Source organism: Aquarana catesbeiana, linkage group LG05 (genome assembly GCF_042186555.1).
Source record: "Aquarana catesbeiana isolate 2022-GZ linkage group LG05, ASM4218655v1, whole genome shotgun sequence".
Classification (NCBI taxonomy): domain Eukaryota; kingdom Metazoa; phylum Chordata; class Amphibia; order Anura; family Ranidae; genus Aquarana; species Aquarana catesbeiana.
The window spans coordinates 568,449,686-568,467,726 of record NC_133328.1 but is presented as its reverse complement, the minus strand read 5'-3'; the positions used below and the strand labels follow the sequence as shown (position 1 = coordinate 568,467,726).

The 18,041-nt window shown below is 43.0% G+C and overlaps 1 protein-coding gene across 2 annotated transcripts in view; it reads right to left on the bottom strand.

The window, feature by feature from the left end:
• DPY19L4 (dpy-19 like 4) overlaps nucleotides 1-18,041 on the bottom strand; it is a 101,305-nt gene that overhangs the window by 34,525 nt on the left and 48,739 nt on the right. For both annotated transcript variants that reach the window (XM_073631987.1, XM_073631988.1), the window contains 3 exons: nucleotides 12,835-12,966; nucleotides 3,084-3,182; nucleotides 1,604-1,677 (listed from right to left, as the gene is read on the bottom strand). In XM_073631987.1, the coding sequence (XP_073488088.1) occupies nucleotides 1,604-1,677; nucleotides 3,084-3,182; nucleotides 12,835-12,966 (305 nt within the window). The remainder of the gene's footprint in view (nucleotides 1-1,603; nucleotides 1,678-3,083; nucleotides 3,183-12,834; nucleotides 12,967-18,041) is intronic.

Here is an 18,041-nt window from a genome sequence, read left to right as displayed (position 1 = left end):
CTGCAAGTTATGCTGCCCCTGTGTGAACCGGCTCTAACTTCAACAAAGTTTCTTGGACGTAACATTGTTTCAATACAATATATTTCAATTATTTCATTTACATGTAGATCAAAGGTTTGACCTTTGATCTGTATGTGACAGCACTTAAAGGAACCATACAAGTAAAAGAATAGATACACATTTTTTAAATGTATTCCTATTTAACCCCTTATTAACCAATAGTTAAAGTTAATCAATATTCAATAATAACACCTTCCTCCCCTACTCCCTTTAGCAATTATTTTTCTGCTGATGTATTGTTCTATTTTTATACCATTAATATTTTATTGTTAATTTTTTGTTTTTATTTGTTTTGTTTGCTATTTTTTCAGTACATAAGAAAAAAAATAGCAAAATTGAAAAAAATGCCTTTTTTTCCCATTTACAAACAACTTTGCTATGGTTTGAGCCAGAAACATAATTTTAAATATATTCAAATATATACTATTTACAATTTATAGTAAAAGGTACATTAATAAAACCAACGCCAGGGAAACAAAGGGCATTTTTTTTGTATTTTTGTATATCTTTTGTTGATAGACAGAAGATAACATTTTTTGGGGGGAAAGTCAATATTACAAAAAAAGCCTAGTTTGTCCCCAAAACTATGTATACAGTATCTCACAAAAGTGAGTACACCCCTCACATTTTTGTAAATATTTTATTAGATCTTTTCATGTGACAACACTGAAGAAATGACACTTTGCTACAATGTAAGGTAGTGAGTGTACAGCTTGTATAACAGTGTAAATTTGCTGTCTCCTCAAAATAACTCAACTCACAGCCATTAATGTCTAAACCGCTGTTCTGTTAAACCGCTGTATGGTCTTGGCCACCATGCTGCAGCTCAGTTTCAGGGTCTTGGCAATCTTCTTATAGCCTAGGCCATCTTTATGTAGAGCAACAATTCTTTTTGTTCAGATCCTCAGAGTTCTTCGTCATGAGGTACCATGTTAAACTTCCAGTGATCAGTATGAGAGAGTGAGAGCGATAACACCAAATTTTACACACCTGCTCCCCATTCACACCTGAGACCTTGTAACACTAACAAGTCACATGATACCGGGGAGGGAAAATGGCTAATTGGGCCCAATTTGGACATCTTCACGTAGGGGTGTACTCACTTTTGTTGCCAGCGGTTTAGACATTAATGGCTGTGTTTAGTTATTTTGAGGGGGCAGCACATTTACACTGTTATAACAAGCTGTACACTCACTACTTTACATTGTACAAAGTGTCATTTCTTCAGTGTTGTCACATAAAAAGATATAATAAAATGTTTACAAAAATGTGAGGGGTGTACTTACTTTATTGAGATACTGTATATATTACTTTATTATCCTATGTAAATGACAAAGTTATCATCCAAATAAACAGGCCCCTGGGGGGAATGTAAACATTGCTGTGGTCCATAAAGGGTATATAGTTACAAGAGCTAAAGTACTTTGTCTACTCTACCCAAATAGTTGAAAAAAAAATCTGAGAAAAAAAAAAGTTTTTATCAAAAAGATTTTGGCCTTGTTTGGCTTTATGTTTAACATAAATAAAATGCTGTTCTACTTACTTAGTCATGTTCAGTCCAAACTTTACTTCAAGAGATTTCAAAAGCTGCCGGTTTTCTTTATGAGGAATTACAGTCTTAAAATTAAAAAAAATATAAATCTTTAGATTTTCAGACTTATGTTAGGCAAAGAGGAATAATTCAGAAGTTGGGTAGATAACTCCTTGTGATCCTGAACTTTACAATTTTGAATTAGCTAAAATGGACCCATTATCCATCAGTGCATATAAAATTACTACCCAATGGTGGAAGAATTGTGAAATCAGCCTGGTGTTGATATAAACATACTAGAAAACATTTAACCAGTAAGGACAGAAATAAAGAAGCTCTTATTACTGATTTTTTTTTTTAGGTGAATGCGCCAGAACCACCATTCCTATTCTTTATTCACTGCTTGGCATGTAACTGACTTTGGACAAGTACCAGGTGTCATGACTGGTTTCTTGAAGCTGAACTATGGGAAAAATCTAAAGTCGTATTAAAGGTTTGGCTTTTAAAAAACAAAAAAACAAAAAAAACAACATGTTATAATGGTTTTGCACAGAGTAGCCAGCGCTCCTGGCTCTTCCCCCTTGACCAATGCCCCCAAAGCAAGCTGCTTGCTATGGGGGCACTAGTAGGTGCTCGCTCCCGAGCCCTGCTCTATGTGTCCATAAGACACATAGAGCTGCAGCTCGACCCCGCCCCCTCCTCATTGGCTCACTGGCTGTGATTGATGGCTCCCACTGCTGTCTCAGCCAATGAGGAGAGGGAGTTCATTGACATCTGAGCCTCTTGTGCATATCGCTGGATCCAGAAGGGGCTCAGGTGAGTATAAGGGAGCATCTCTGCGGGGAGCAGCACACAGAAGGATTTTTACCTTCATGCATAGAATGCATGAAGGTAAAAAAAAACCTTCAGTTTTTACAACCACTTTAACCTTCCAGTGGGGCTTTGCTATCACTGCAAGTGTTAAATGTTAATTTTTGTTTAGGGTACTATTAAAAAGCAGTTTTACTTACCTTATTCCTCACTCCTGCAGGCTTCCTCCTCTCTCTGCAAGCAGTCCCCCAATGCTACTTCTATTCATCACTCCATTGGTAACAGGCACTCGGACACTGTTATGTACAAGGCAAAATTGCTGACTCTGCATTGCAAGTGAGGACACGGAGGGCCCACCCATACCCCCTACGTGGCAAAGAGAAGAGGAAAGTCCCAGCTGCCAGCGGAGCAAGGGCCAATGTAAAGGAAACTTAGTGAAGCTAGGCTTAGTCCACCCAAAATCAATGGTAGTGTTTTGTGTGGATACCAGAGGTTTGAATAACCCACTGGTGCTTAGAAACGATGTTTCGTAATCATAATCACTCCACAGATTATCGCACAACTGCTTCAGAAATAGGAAAAGTAGCATTTTTGATCATGTGTTAATTTGTGTAGCTGTGCTTTAATTATCTGTGTAAGTAAAATGTCATACAAGTGCTATTCTCAGTACAAGACTACTTACCCTTATTAAATAATGCAGTGATACAGAAATAGTAAATGCCAAGTAAAAGTACATTATCTTCATCACTTTCGCTCTGAATGTGCCCTTTTTAACTCCAACCTAAAAAATAGTGAAAGTATAAGTTAACTGACATGCAAGAAATGAGAGGGAAGGCTTCTAGTGATGGGCCATCCTCAGCAGAAGGAAGATCTCCTTTAAAGTGGATGTAAACCTGATTCATGAAATTTAAGCTGGGCACATATAGCTGCAGTGTTTTCTTATCTCTTCCCAAAGCCCTAAGTCCAGTGGCTTTCTCCTTCTCTGTTCTTCTGTTATCAGCCTGATAACTCCTGACAAGTTCTCAGTCAACTGTGATAAAACCAGGCTGAAATGTGTGTCAGGGTGAGTGCTATAAATAGATTAGCAGAGAGCTGGTCTATTCACAGCACAGCTCTGCAAGTCTCTGCCTATGTGGAGGGGTGTGTGTGCCTTTCCTCCAGTCCGCTGTCTCACAGGGTATGGCAAGTATCCACAACCATAAATAAATAAGGAAGAGAAAATTCTAACAGGACGTGCACTTTCTAAACAGTATATAAAGTTGAAGACAGCAGATATACACGTAAAACTTATATAGGGAGATTTGTTTCATCTCTGTGTATCATCTGAGGCTGTTCACTTCACTGGGTATATGTGAGGTTTACATCCACTTTAAGGGACTTTTGACCAATCTGACATTGTAATGTCACAGCTAGTTTCAGGCGAAGGGCAGAGCCCTCCAGCGAAAACAGAGCTCCAACTGGTCCTTTAGGACAGCCATGTCCTCTACTACAAAAGTAAGTGCCGTGTTAATGCAGGGCCCTGTCGGATTCACAGCGGCAATAGACCACTTTTGCACAAATTCCTCACTAAATGCATTCAAGGCAAATACAACAGCGCCATGGTAGTTCATCAAGAAAAAGCCGACAGCTGCAAAGACTTTGGTATTTATAGTTCCCATTCACAGAACTTTGTGAGTGAATGACGCAGCCGGAACCCCGCACGGCAACATTTTATTTTTTTAAATAGTGACAGCGAGCGGGAGAAAAAGGATCCCCTGCTTGCTGTCACTAGAGGCAGAAGAGCAGGCAAAGGCTGCAGGAGTGGGAACATGCTACACGCTCCACCCTAAAAACAGGTGGAACATGTAATATGTTCCCAAAGATTAAATAAAAATATATGTGGCGCTACCTCATCTAAAATATGTGAGCTGATGAAAAGAGTAAATACTCAATAATAATGATATAATAAGAAATCCTCAATGTAACGTGCAATAATCAGGTAAGCAGCAATGGTGTAATTAATGTGCAAAAAGATGATATATAATAAAGTGACCTCACTGATCAAAGTGCATAGTGCATAAAATAAACCATAAAATATGCCAAAAAAATAGGATTTTTTAAAACAGCTTACCTGTAAAATCCTTTTCTTTCGAAGGACATCACGGGACACAGAGCCACAGTAATTACTGATGGGTTATATAGGTATCACTGGTGATTGGACACTGGCACACCCTATCAGGAAGTTCAACCCCCTATATAATCCCTCCCCCTTGCAGGGATACCTCAGTTTTGTAGCCAAGCAATATAGTGTATTAGAAGAGGGGCGGGACCTCTGTGTCCCGTGATGTCCTTCGAAAGAAAAGGATTTTACAGGTAAGCTGTTTTAAAAAATCCTATTTTCTTTCTCGAACATCACGGGACACAGAGCCACAGTAATTACTGATGGGATGTCCCAGAGCAATGCTACCTGAGGGGGGGGAACCACGACCAAGTAGGGTGCAATCAGACCTGAGGACCCTGTACCGCTGCCTGCAGCACACTACGCCCAAAGGCGATATCCTCATGCCTTCTCACATCCACCTGATAGAATCTGGTGAATGTATGAACTGAAGACCAGGTTGCGGCCTTGCAGATTTGAGCCATAGAGGCCCGGTGATGCACTGCCCAAGAAGCACCAATAGCCCTTGTGGAATGTGCCCTGATCTGAAACGGAGGAATCTTCTGTTTCAAACCGTAAGCTTGAATGATCAACTGTCGAATCCATTTAGAAATGGTAGCTTTTGACGCTGCCTGTCCTCTATTGGGACCCTCTGGCAGCACAAACAAAACATCCGTCTTGCGGATCTGAGTAGTTGCCCCTAGATAGGCCTTAACTGCTCTTACTACATCCAACGAATGTAGAGATCTCTCTTCCGGAGAACAGGGATCTGGAAAAAAGGAAGGTAGAACAATGTCTTGGTTTAAATGAAAATCAGAAACCACCTTCGGTAAAAAAACTAGGATGAGGGCGTAGTACCACTCTATCCTTGTGTATAATCAAATAAGGCTCCTTACAGGAAAGAGCTGCTAATTCTGATACTCTTCTAGCAGAAGAGATGGCCACCAGAAAAATTAATTTCCTTGTCAACAAGACCAAAGGAATCTGACTTATTGGTTCAAAAGGCCGTTTCTGTAACACAGCCAGGACCAAATTCAAGTCCCAGGGGTTTAGGGGCGCTTTAACCGGAGGATTAAGACGCATCACCCCCTGCATAAAGTTTCGGACCAAAGAATGCGAAGCAAGTGGCCGCTGAAATAATACTGATAAAGCAGAAACCTGGCCCTTGATGGTACTCAAGGCCAGCTTCATCTCTAATCCCATCTGTAGAAAATCAAGGATTCTACCTATGACATATTTCCTGGGATGCCAACCTCTGGATTCACACCAGGTTATATAAGCCTTCCAGACTCTATGATAAATCATCCTGGAAGCTGGCTTCCTTGCATTAATCAAGGTAGATATGACAGGACCTGAGAGCCCACGACTCTTCAGAACGTGGTTCTCAATAGCCAAACCGTCAAATTTAGCGTTTGTAAGGCAGGATGGAACACTGGACCTTGAGATAACAGGTCTGGGCGTTCCGGTAGTGTCCACGGGGAACCTACCGTCATCCTTACTATTTCTGCATACCAAGTCCTTCTGGGCCAAGCGGGGGCCACCAGAAGTACCGACTTCCTTTCCTGCCTGATCCTGCGAAGGAGTCGTGGTAGTAGCAGAATAGGCGGGAATGCGTAAATCAGTGAGAACCGATTCCACGGAATCACCAACGCATCCGTCCCGCATGCAAGAGGATCTTTTGTCCTTGCCACAAATCTGTCTATCTTTTTGTTGAATCGGGATGCAAAGAGATCTACATCTGGAACCCCCCATCTTTGGCATATGGCCCAAAAGACGTCGGGATGCAGAGACCATTCCCCTGGAAGTAACTGCTGGCGACTTAGATAGTCCGCCTGCCAATTTTCTATTCCCGGGATGAAAACTGCCGATATGCATGGCACATGCATCTCTGCCCAGACTAAGATCTGGTTCACCTCTTTTTGAGCAGCTCTGCTCCGGGTGCCTCCCTGATGATTGACATAAGCCACTGCTGTGGCATTGTCGGACTGGATCCTGACTGGACAACCCTGTAGCCTGATAGTCCAGGCTTTTAGAGCTAGATGTATCGCCCGGATCTCCAGAATGTTGATGGGTAAGGTCCTCTCTGTTTTGGACCATACCCCCTGGACCGCAGCCTGTTCCAGAACTGCTCCCCAACCTGACAGACTGGCATCTGTTGTTACCACCATCCAGGTAACCGGTAGAAAGGATTTCCCCTTCTGCAGGTTTTCGGGTATGAGCCACCAATTGAGGCTCTGACGCACCGCATGCGACAGGTGCATCGGAAAGTCTAATGCCTGAACCTTCTTGTTCCAGGTCGACAGAATACTGTGTTGCAGCATTCTTGAGTGAAACTGAGCATAGGGAACTGCTTCGAATGAAGACACCATCTTCTCTAGTAGCCTCATACAAAGGCGGACTGAGGGACCCTTCTTGGTCCTTACTGTCAGAATCAGCTCTCTCAAAGCAGTGATTTTTGCCTGGGGTAGAAATATTTTCTCCTGGCTTGTATCTATAATCAGACCTAAATACTCCAGTCTTCTTACTGGTTTTAGGAAAGACTTTTCTAAGTTGAGGATACAACCCAGGTGTTCTAGATACCTGACCGTGGTCCTCAAGTTTCCATTCAAAGAGGCTACCGACCGGTCTGTCAAGAGCACGTCGTCTAGGTATGCTATGACAGCTATACCCTGAGCCCTTAATCTGGCCAGAGGAGGAGCCAAGATCTTTATGAACACTCGAGGTGCAGTGGCTATCCCGAAAGGCAGAGCCACAAACTGGAAATGGCGCCCTCCTACCTCGAAGCGCAGAAACTTCTGATGAGCAGGAAAAATGGGCACATGCAGATATGCATCTCTGATGTCTATTGATGCCAGAAATTCTCCTCCCTGCAGGGTGGGAACTACTGTTCGAATTGATTCCATGCGGAAGGACTGAATCCTTAGGAATCGGTTCAGATCCCTTAAGTCCAAAATGGGCCTGACATCCCCATTTGGCTTTTGGACCGTAAAAAGTTTGGAATAGAAGCCCAATCCCTGGTCCTTTGCGGGAACTATCATAATGACCTCCTGCGACAAAAGTCGCTCTAACGCTAGAAGGAACGACTGCTTCTTCTCTGGGTCTCTGGGAACATTTGATCTGAGGAACCGAGGAGAAGGGAATTCCTGAAACTCCAGCTTGTACCCTAAGGTTACCGTGGAGACTACCCATCTGTCCTGGAAGTCCTCGTGCCAGAGCTCTGAGAACTGTTGCAGTCTTCCCCCCACTCGAGTGAGCGGGGGCGCCCCCTCATGCAGAGGTCTTAGTGTTTTGCCTAGTAGGCTTCTTTCCCCAGGACTTCTTTTGTCCCTGGGGTTGACTCTTGTCTCTGGACCCCGATGGAGGCGGCCGTCGAGACTGCCTGGAGGCTGAAGCCCCCGGCGCTGGGGAAAGAGTCAGTTTGAAAGAGGGATGCTTACTCTTCTTCTTGACAGGTAAGAGAGTGCTTTTCCCACAAGAGATTCTCTTGATATAGTTATCCAAGTCCTCTCCAAACAACCTTGCACCACGAAATGGAAACCCAGCCAGTAGCTTCTTACATGGTGCTTCCACTGACCAATTTTTCAACCATAGGATTCTACGTATATGCACCAACCCCAGTGAAAGACAGGAGGTTTGCACGATAGAATCTCTAATGGCGTCAACCACAAAGCATAAGGCCGCTGGAAGGTTAGTAAACCCCTGGGCCTGCTGTTCAGGTAATACTTTGATGACCTGCTTAACATGGTCTCTTAAGTATTGACAGACTCCAATCGCTGCTACTGCAGGTTGGGCCACTGATCCTGCTAAGGAGAAAACATCCTTCAATAGGGATTCCATCCTTTTATCTACAGGATCCCTGAGCATCTGAGCATTGTCTACAGGACAAGTCAGGCTATTATTTACGTAGGAAATGGCGGCATCAATAGCCGGTATTCCCCACATTTTAATAAACTTTTCTTCCATCGGATAAAGTGTTGAAAACTTTCTCGGCGGAAAAAAACGTTTGTCTGGGTGATCCCACTCAGAATAAATAAGCTTTTCAAGTAAAGTATGAACAGGAAAAGCATGTGCTGCTTGGAAAGGTTTCAGTGACCCCAAAGCAGAAGAGGATTCTTTAGCAGTTTCAGGTATGGGCAACCTAAATGTGGAGCGGACCAATCCAGTGAGGATCTGCACTAAGACTTTCTCCTCTTGGGAAGTCGCAGAGGGTCCCTCTCCACCTGAATCCTCCGAAGAGGAATCATCTGTCCCATCCCGATCCTCTGAAAGGGATTCATCTCCTTTATCCCAGAGCTCCTCTGTCTGAGGGTCTTGGGGAACAGAGGAAAGCCTAGTGCGTTTTCTTCCACTGAGTGAAGACGTAATCAAGGCCATTAATCTTTCCTCTAGACCATTAATGGTTGAGGAAAAAACCTCTTGTGTAATATATACAGGGGCTGAAGTGCCAGAAGCAGGTGTAGCCCCTGACAACGATGGCTCTCCCTGGCTAGCCGTCCCTGGCCCATCTTTAGGGGGGGGAGGATGCTGCCGACAGGGGGCCCTCAGAACCTGAACGAGATCCCCTAGTGTCTCTGGTTCCTGGGGTGCTTGAACCTCTTCTACCCATAGTGCAAAGCAACAAGGTGTGAGGTATACAAATGAACACTGCCCGCTGAGCGATGTAGTCTGGCTAAAAGCCTTGCTACCCAATGCTCAGTCTGGTGTTACTTCAGTAAATGCTGCCTAGGAGAATGCCTGTGTCCCACCTTACATGCGACCGTCAGCTCTGTGTCTCTCAGAAGGCTGAGTGCACCTGTACAGAGTGCCTTTAATAGCCTGCAGCTGGCCTGAGTGGGAGTCTAAGCACTCTGTGCTGACATCCCGCCCCCTCCTCTACCGCCCCCCCCCCCTCGAGTTTTGAAAAAAACGAGCGCTTCCCGCGCTGCCGACTCTCCTGTCATGCTTCCGGAGAAAGGCTGGGGATGGGGGGGGGGGGGGGGGGTGGCGAGGCTGGTAACAAGATCTGCCTGAACGGCTATCTTGAGAGATGGTGGCCATTAGGCCGCAGAGCCCGGGTGGTATAACCACTTTCTAGACCCCTGTGGCCCCTCTCTAGCCTGGGGGGGAACATTCAAACATGAGAAATCCCCCTTTCCACCTTACCTGCTTGCAGCCTGCTTGAGACGCTGGGACATAACAGCGATTACAACACCTGAGACAGAGTCAGCATGTGTAGGTTTGTGCTCTTGGCAGCCCCCGGTGGTCACAATAGGCATAGCATGCATTTACCTTAAAGGAGAAAAGCCACTAGAACTCAAAAATTCTGTGGAATCTCCTCTTACCTTATCCAGCCGCAGGGTGCTGTTTACACAGACCCAATCTTCACCTCTCACGGTGGGCTCCGTTTGAAAAAACCGTCAGAGACTGGGGCCCCCATCAGTAGGGGGATCCAACAGTTCTGGGACCGTAAAGCACCTCGCCAGAAATTAGGAAGTTTAAAGCCATTTTCTGATCTGCGGGGTCCAGCTCTCTAAAAAGAGAAGCATTACGGGTAAAACCTCGTTTCTTCGGACACGAGGCCCGGGTACCATTCAATTCGGCCATGAAAAGACACTTTGAATGGATCCGGTTCGCCTGGCTTGCCCCAGTATAGGATCTTAGGATATTCCCTTTGGAGCTCAGCACAGGACATCTTTACACGTCCATCACCTAAGACACTGGCGTAAAAACTGAGGTATCCCTGCAAGGGGGAGGGATTATATAGGGGGTTGAACTTCCTGATAGGGTGTGCCAGTGTCCAATCATCAGTGATACCTACATAACCCATCAGTAATTACTGTGGCTCTATGTCCCGTGATGTTCGAGAAAGAAATGTGGATTCATAGTAATATAACCATAACATCAAAAGAATATTTCAGAAGAAGACTCCATACAGTGCAACTCTTGCATAAAGAGCACTAACACACACTTAATATACAAAATGTGTGAACTCCTAATAATATTACCATACATATAAAATCAAAAAATATACAATTCAGAAAAAAACTCCATATGGTGCAACTCTAAATAGCGACCCGAGAAAATCTAACAACAAGTGATATAAAAGTGCAAGTGCAATATCTAGTAAAAATATAAATGTGCAAAAAATGCTAGTGAACTAATAATATATATTATACATAATAAGACTGAAAAATGTCCAAACAAACGCAAAGTATAGTTCAAAAATGATAACGTGCAACTCCCGATAACAGCACGGTACAGATCTTCTAAAGATGATAAAAAAAGTGCAGGTACAGAACTTCTAAAGATGATGAAGAAAGTGCAAGTGCAGTGAACAGAGCTCTGTGATGGCCAGTGTCCAATAGTAAGTATGTCAATCCAATCAGGTTCCGGGGTGCACTGATCGTTTCCCCCAGCCTCTCACCTGTAGTTGCGGCCCCCAATGGGCCGAATCGAGCATGTGCCCACAAGCAGTAGAGCAGTATAATGGGGACGAGCTTCCAGTCATTGTCACAACCTCCAGGGACACAGATACACTGGCCACAGTACAGCAAACTCCCGCACTTAGTGGGTATCCTCGAAAGCCCTCAGATGGATGATGGGGAAAAGAAAGGATGGCTCCATAGTGTAGTATATTAGAAGTTTTATTCATAAAAAATAGCAGCAACTTACATCAAAGAATCATGCGTTCCACAGTAAATACAGGAGCTTCCGGGTTCGGCCGTACCCGGAAGCAGCGGCACCTGGCTTCTCCCTGACGCGTTGCGTCACACCACATGTGACTTTATCAAAGGGTCCACCCTTTGATGTAAGTTGCTGCTATTTTTTATGAATAAAACTTCTAATATACTACACTATGGAGCCATCCTTTCTTTTCCCATCATCAATCTGAGGGCTTTTGAGGATACCCACTGAGTGCGGGAGATTGTTGTACTGTGGCCAGTGTATTTGTGACCCTGGAGGTTGTGACAATGACCGGAAGCTCGTCCCCGTTATACTGCTCTACTGCTTGTGGGCACATGCTCGATTCGGCCCATCGGGGGCCGCAACTACAGGTGAGAGGCTGGGGGAAACGATCAGTGCACCCCGGAACCTGATTGGATTGACATACTTACTATCGGACACTGGCCATCACAGAGCTCTGTTCACTGCACTTGCACTTTCTTCATCATCTTTAGAAGTTCTGTACCTGCACTTTTTTTATCATCTTTAGAAGATCTGTACCGTGCTGTTATCGGGAGTTGCACGTTATCATTTTTGAACTATACTTTGCATTTGTTTGGACATTTTTCAGTCTTATTATTTATAATATATATTATTAGTTCACTAGCATTTTTTGCACATTTATATTTTTACTGGATATTGCACTTGCACTTTTATATCACTTGTTGTTAGATTTTCTCGGGTCGCTATTTAGAGTTGCACCATATGGAGTTTTTTTCTGAATTGTATATTTTTTTATTTTATATGTATGGTAATATTATTAGGGGTTCACACATTTTGTATATTTAGTGTGTGTTATTGCTCTTTATGCAAGAGTTGCACTATATGGAGTCTTCTTCTGAAATATTCTTTTGATTTTATGGTTATATTACTATGAATCCACATTTTTTGGCATATTTTATTGTTTATTTTATGCACTATGCACTTTGATCAGTGAGGTCACTTTATTATATATCATCTTTTTGCACATTAATTACGCCATTGCTGCTTAACTGATTATTGCGCGTTACATTGAGGATTTTTTATTATATCATTATTATTGAGTATTTACTCTTTTCATCAGCTCACGTATTTTAGATGAGGTAGCGCCACATATATTTTTTATTTAATCTTTGGGAACATATTACATGTTCCACCTGTTTTTAGGGTGGAGCGTGTAGCATGTTCCCACTCCTGCAGCCTTTGCCTGCTCTTCTGCCTCTAGTGGCAGCAAGCAGATCCTTTTTCTCCCGCTCGCTGTCACTATTTAAAAAAGAGAGAGTGTGGTCTTTGCGCACTAGTTTTATTGTTTGTTCCCAAAGATTAACTTATCCTTTAAAGGAAGCAAACAGCTTGATGGGGTGCCTACAATCTCTATAGAGAAACAGTTGGAAAAGCAGGTGCAAAGCGAGGGTCTTTGAAGCTTTAGACGTTTTAAACAACCTAAGGCTGGAAAGAGCACTGGTACAAAAGTTACAGGCTGATCTGATGAGGTTTTTAAACATCACCACAGATTGATAAGATCAAGTTGATTTCTTTAACACATTCATAAAAAAAAAAAAAAATTATACAATACAAGAGGTACTCATATAATTTGAATTCCATCATGCAGTACCTGAAGGCTTTTGGCAATCATACAACCCACAACAAGGCTTAGAAGAGGGGATGTCAGCAGAGCCGAGTTCTCAAACTGTAGTAAATATCCCAGGAACACAGAGAACAGGTACATCTTATGGACTTCATAAACCTGAAAAAAGACACAATAAAAAAAAAATCAAATGTCAAAATACAAAACTGTGGCAGGGCTACCTTAAAGCCTAGTAAACACAGGCCTAATGTTCCGTGCAGGTTGAACGAAAAAAACCTCACAGCTCAGGTCAGAGCCGCTGTAATAACAATCCGATGTTAGTACAGTGATCTCCCCTGCTGGGCTATTGTGTTCTGACAGGGGGAAGCCCCCCCAGAACACTCCAGTCAGCGCTCTCAGCCATTGGCTTAGAATGCTGATTGGAAGCTGGTCAGCAGACCTTTTTTGGTCATGAGCCTTCGACATAAGCCAGCCAAATGGCTGGCTTCTGTCGGACCAGCTGCCATACACACATACACAATGTCACCCAACATTCGGCCCATGTGTACTAGGCTTTAAAGTGGATGTAAACCCTCACATATACCCAGTGAGGTGAACAGCCTCAGATGATACACAGAGATGAAACAAATCTCTCTACATAAGTTTCACATGTATTTCTGCTGTCTTTCCCTTTCTATATCCTTTAGAATTCTTATATTGGGTTAGAATTTTCACTTCCTCAGTCAGCTGTAGGAGTGTATTCTTGGCTTACACTGGGAGACAGCTGATTGGAGGAAAGGCACCCCCTTCCCCTCCACATAGGCAGAGACTTGCAGAGCTGTGTTGTGACAAGACAAGCTCTCTGCTAATCTATTTATAGCAACCTCCCACAACACACATTTTCAGGTGCTTTTATCTCCCGTCTTGGAGAAATTGTCAGAAGTTATCATGCTGATAACAGGGCAACGAAACAGCAGAAACAGGACTTAGTGCTTTGGAGAGAGATAAAACATTACAGATATATGTGCCCAGCTCAAATTTCATGAATCGGGTGTACATCCACTGTAAGGGTGCATTTACACCGCTGTGTTGTTGCAGTGTGTAAAAAAAAAAAAAACCCTGTCTACTACATAATGGGTGGTGTTTCCAGCAAAAAACACCTTTCATTAAGAGAAATAATAACTCATGTAAAACACACCACAATAAAAAAAAAAAAAAAAAGGAGTTTGAATGTAGCCCAATCTATATTCAGCTATGTGTGTTTTATGGTGCACCCCTTTTCTAGTGTACATACATGGGTTCACATCCTGTCAGGCTTGCTGTCAGTAATGATAGAATTTAACAGACTGGCAGAAAAGGAAAATCTGGCCATACATTTTACAATAGGATGCACACAATCACATTTTTGGGAAGGCACTCATAATACACAGTTTTAGTAAATTTAAAGGAAACTGTACAATCAGACTGTAATGTGCATCATTGGCTTCAAGTGAAGTCAAGGATTCAAACATAACGGCCAAAGGTGTGTAAGCCCTCTAGCTCACCAATTCACTAACACTGTTACAGAAAACCACTCTTAAGAGAAACATGTGGGACACCATAACTTCCTGCCTGGCTGTCTGTGGATTCAGAACTTTCAGAGTTAATTACCCAGAACAAGCATGCAACCAAAAAAGGTTATTACATCTAATGTGCACATTTGTTATAGATGAGAAAATACTGAAGCCACTGAATCAGCATTATCACCAGGCAACTAGCATTTTTAAAATGAGAGGTCTGAAATGGTAGCCTACCTATTTACCTAATGAGAAGTTTCCTTTGGCTTTGCTTGTCTTACAGCATGCTAGACTATCCTTCTGTGTTTTCAAGATCAGTAAAAATGCCGTCTACACCTACCAGGACTCCTGTATACTGACACTACACCAACAATCAACATTTAAAATACCTATTGCCTATGCCAATCCCTTCAGGAGCCATTCAGTTCAATGAAGAGACCAGGTAAGAGGTTGAAGAAAAGGCCTTATGGTAATGATCAATGCGGTTGTGGTCAATGCCTAAAGCAGAACTCTGGGATTCTGCAAGTTTAGCTTTTTCAGATTCTCTCCCCAGGCTCTAATAACAAAAATCTCATAAGGTTTAAAATTAAGAGGTCTTACTTTTCTTGTAATCCTTATGTTCCACCCCCTGTGAGATCATCTTGCCGTAGCTTCATATCTCCATTTCTGTGCACCAGGAGACAGACTTTCTGCCCTACTGCACGTCACATCTGTGCGGGCATAAAGAACTACATTTCCCTTCATGCAATGGGAAATGCAGGAAGTAATGGGCAGGCAGGTGGGCGGAGCTGGGGCTAGACTTCACATGGAGATTCAGTGTGAAGTGGGCGGAGTTAAGCTTAAGCTGCAGGCAGGGCTGGGCAGTGACGTTTACCAGTGGGTGGTTCAGACCGGCAATCTGAGTATCTCCTGACTGCCCACTACAATGAGTAATTACGTCTCCACTTATTCACAGAGAACTACAGCAGAGAGGTTACAAGACCGGTGGCTGTGGGAAAAGAGGGCACAGCAGCCACTGGTCTAATAATCCGGATATAAAGGAGTACTGGACGTCAAGACAACTAATGTGATTTTCTCATTTGCAACACTGGTAATCATTTAAGCAAGAACACATTCTTTGAACATAAGAAAGCACCTTTATACTTAAAAACCATTTGTGCCCGGAGTTCTGCTTTAACTGCTTGCCGACCAACCGAATGGCATGGCTGGGCGAAACGACGTTACCTTACGTCACTTCGCCTTTTGCCCACTAGGGGCGGGCGTGTGCCTGGAGCCAATTCGAGTCCCCGGCTGGCACGATGACCGCTGGGCAATCGCTCGTGACAGAGCGAGAACTGGCACCTGTGTGTGTAAACACACAAATCCTGGTTCTTTCAGGGGAGTAGAGACAGATTGTGTGTCCATACTGTAAAGAACATAGCACATATCATGAGGGACTCCATTTTAGTTCTAGGGAACCATTTTATGTTTCACAGGACAATTGAGAAAACTCAAATATGAGTTTTAACTGAAATCCACATTATCTTTAAGTTGTTATCTATAGAAAACCTTCTCAAGGTTGCCTATACATTTTAGCTAGAATATGGAGTTTGGCCTAGCTCATGTTTGTTCTTGATAAGATTAGTGTGTCCTTCACCTGTTAAAGAATATTCTTTAAGTAAAAATGATGCAAGATTTTGTCTTATAACACCAGCTAATAGTTAAATATTAACTGAACCTATTTTCATTTCAATGACATGTATAAGGTTAGTAAAACTCCTCCCATCCCTCAAATGACATAAATGCTGTATTTCTGAAACTCAAATTAGATGTCATAAAGTGGCTAAGCAAACCTGTCTCCTGTGTCACTTTATTGATATCTCCAGGCCTGGGGGTCAACGGAGGTCTTCCTGCATTACCTGAACCTATCTGGGTGGTCTTAGAAGCCGAAATTGCCTACAATCTGGGGGCTCGCCGGGATAAAAAGCCAAATAAAATCATATCTGAAGGTAAGTCTTCATTTTGTCTTTATTGACGAAATATTTCTTGCCTCAGCTCTGATTAAAGCTTTTTAGACCCGTAAATTAGTAGGGGATAAGAACCACGCCAGAGGTTAATATTAGAGGGTTTTTGGGAAACCCACAAAGATAAGCAGTACTGCATACACATATATAGAGACATTCCTTTTGGGAAGGGATATGAAGTGGTTAATGAGGAAATAGACTCCGGTGACCCCAAAATCCTTTGCTTTTTCTTATCTATCGCATTAGAAGTTATAAGATAATCTGTTGTGTGTGTGTGGGTCAGAAGACTGGGTGGTAAGAACAGTCGGCTCCCACTGTCAATATGGGTCAGAAACAAGGTAAAGAAGATCCTCCCCCTCTTCCCAATCCAGGAGAAACGTGTAAGGATTTTGTAGCCAGAATTTGTGGTACTAATTATGAATTCATAGTCCCATGGGTTTCAAATTTAGCGGGATGGACCGAAGCCATACACAGTGTAGATCCTTTTCCCCGGGATGGCGCTAATGATGAATTTCACATAGATATGATAAAAGGATTGTGTTTAGGAGATAAGAGAGCTTTCCCTTGGTACCCCGGGGATCCTCAATGGGATATGGATTATATGGAAAAGGGAGGAGAGAACTGGTTAAAATACGCCCCATATTGGTTTCAGAGGGATAATAAGAAACAGAAAAAGCCCACCAAATGTTTAAGTAAGGAAGATTATGACCAGAAACATAGAGAAGAAGCCGATGAAAAGAGATTTGTCCCTGACCCAATAGCCCCACCCCTGCCAATAGTCAGTCATCCTCCACCTGCATATGTACATGTCTATCCGAGTTTAAGAAAAGAAGATATTGATCTTCTGGCTGGACATTATGCAACCAGACAACGGCAGGTCCCCCTCGCTCCACAACCACAACAGCAGATGCCTCCCGCTCCACAACAAGATAGACAGCACCCACAGAGGGCCCGAGTCGAGGTAGGTGAACCAGAAGATGAACAGGGAGCTATAGGAGGGGTAGTTTCACCACCTGGCCAAGAGCAGGAGGAAGAAGACGTTAAAGGGGATAGAATACTTAGTCCCCCTAAAACAAAGAGTGGAACTGTATATAGTAACATTAACCTTCAAGCACCTTTCATGACCATTGGAAATGAATTATTAAAAAAGGTAATAGACATTGAGGACATTGACAGGATAGTAAAACATTGCCCCAAACCCACCGCCTCTGCAGGTGGCACTTTAACTTACTTAAAAAAGGCATGTAAGGGTAGAAATTACACACAGGAAGACATGCGTCTTATCATTGATGGTATCATAGGACACACCAGTTCCTGGAGCTGGGCAAATGTTCCAAGTATAAACACTATTGACACTGGAAACGCGGGAGCATATGGGCTAAACACAGTACCAGGTAGGAACACCATGTGGACAGAATTAGAGACTGAAATGATGAGAGTATTTAAAAATAAAAGTTCCCTCCCTACTGCCATAGCATGCAAACAAAAGTCAGGAGAAACTGTAGTTGAATTCTGGAAAAGGTTTCATGAAAATTGGACAACAGAAGCTGGATTAGCTACAACTACTGATGTGGGAGCTTTGTTTATTCAAACTTTTATGAATAATCTAAAACCCCAGTTCGCCTTGGTGGTGAAACAGATGATATCTGAATGGACCACACAGACGATTGACCAATTTCAGGAAACTTTAATACAG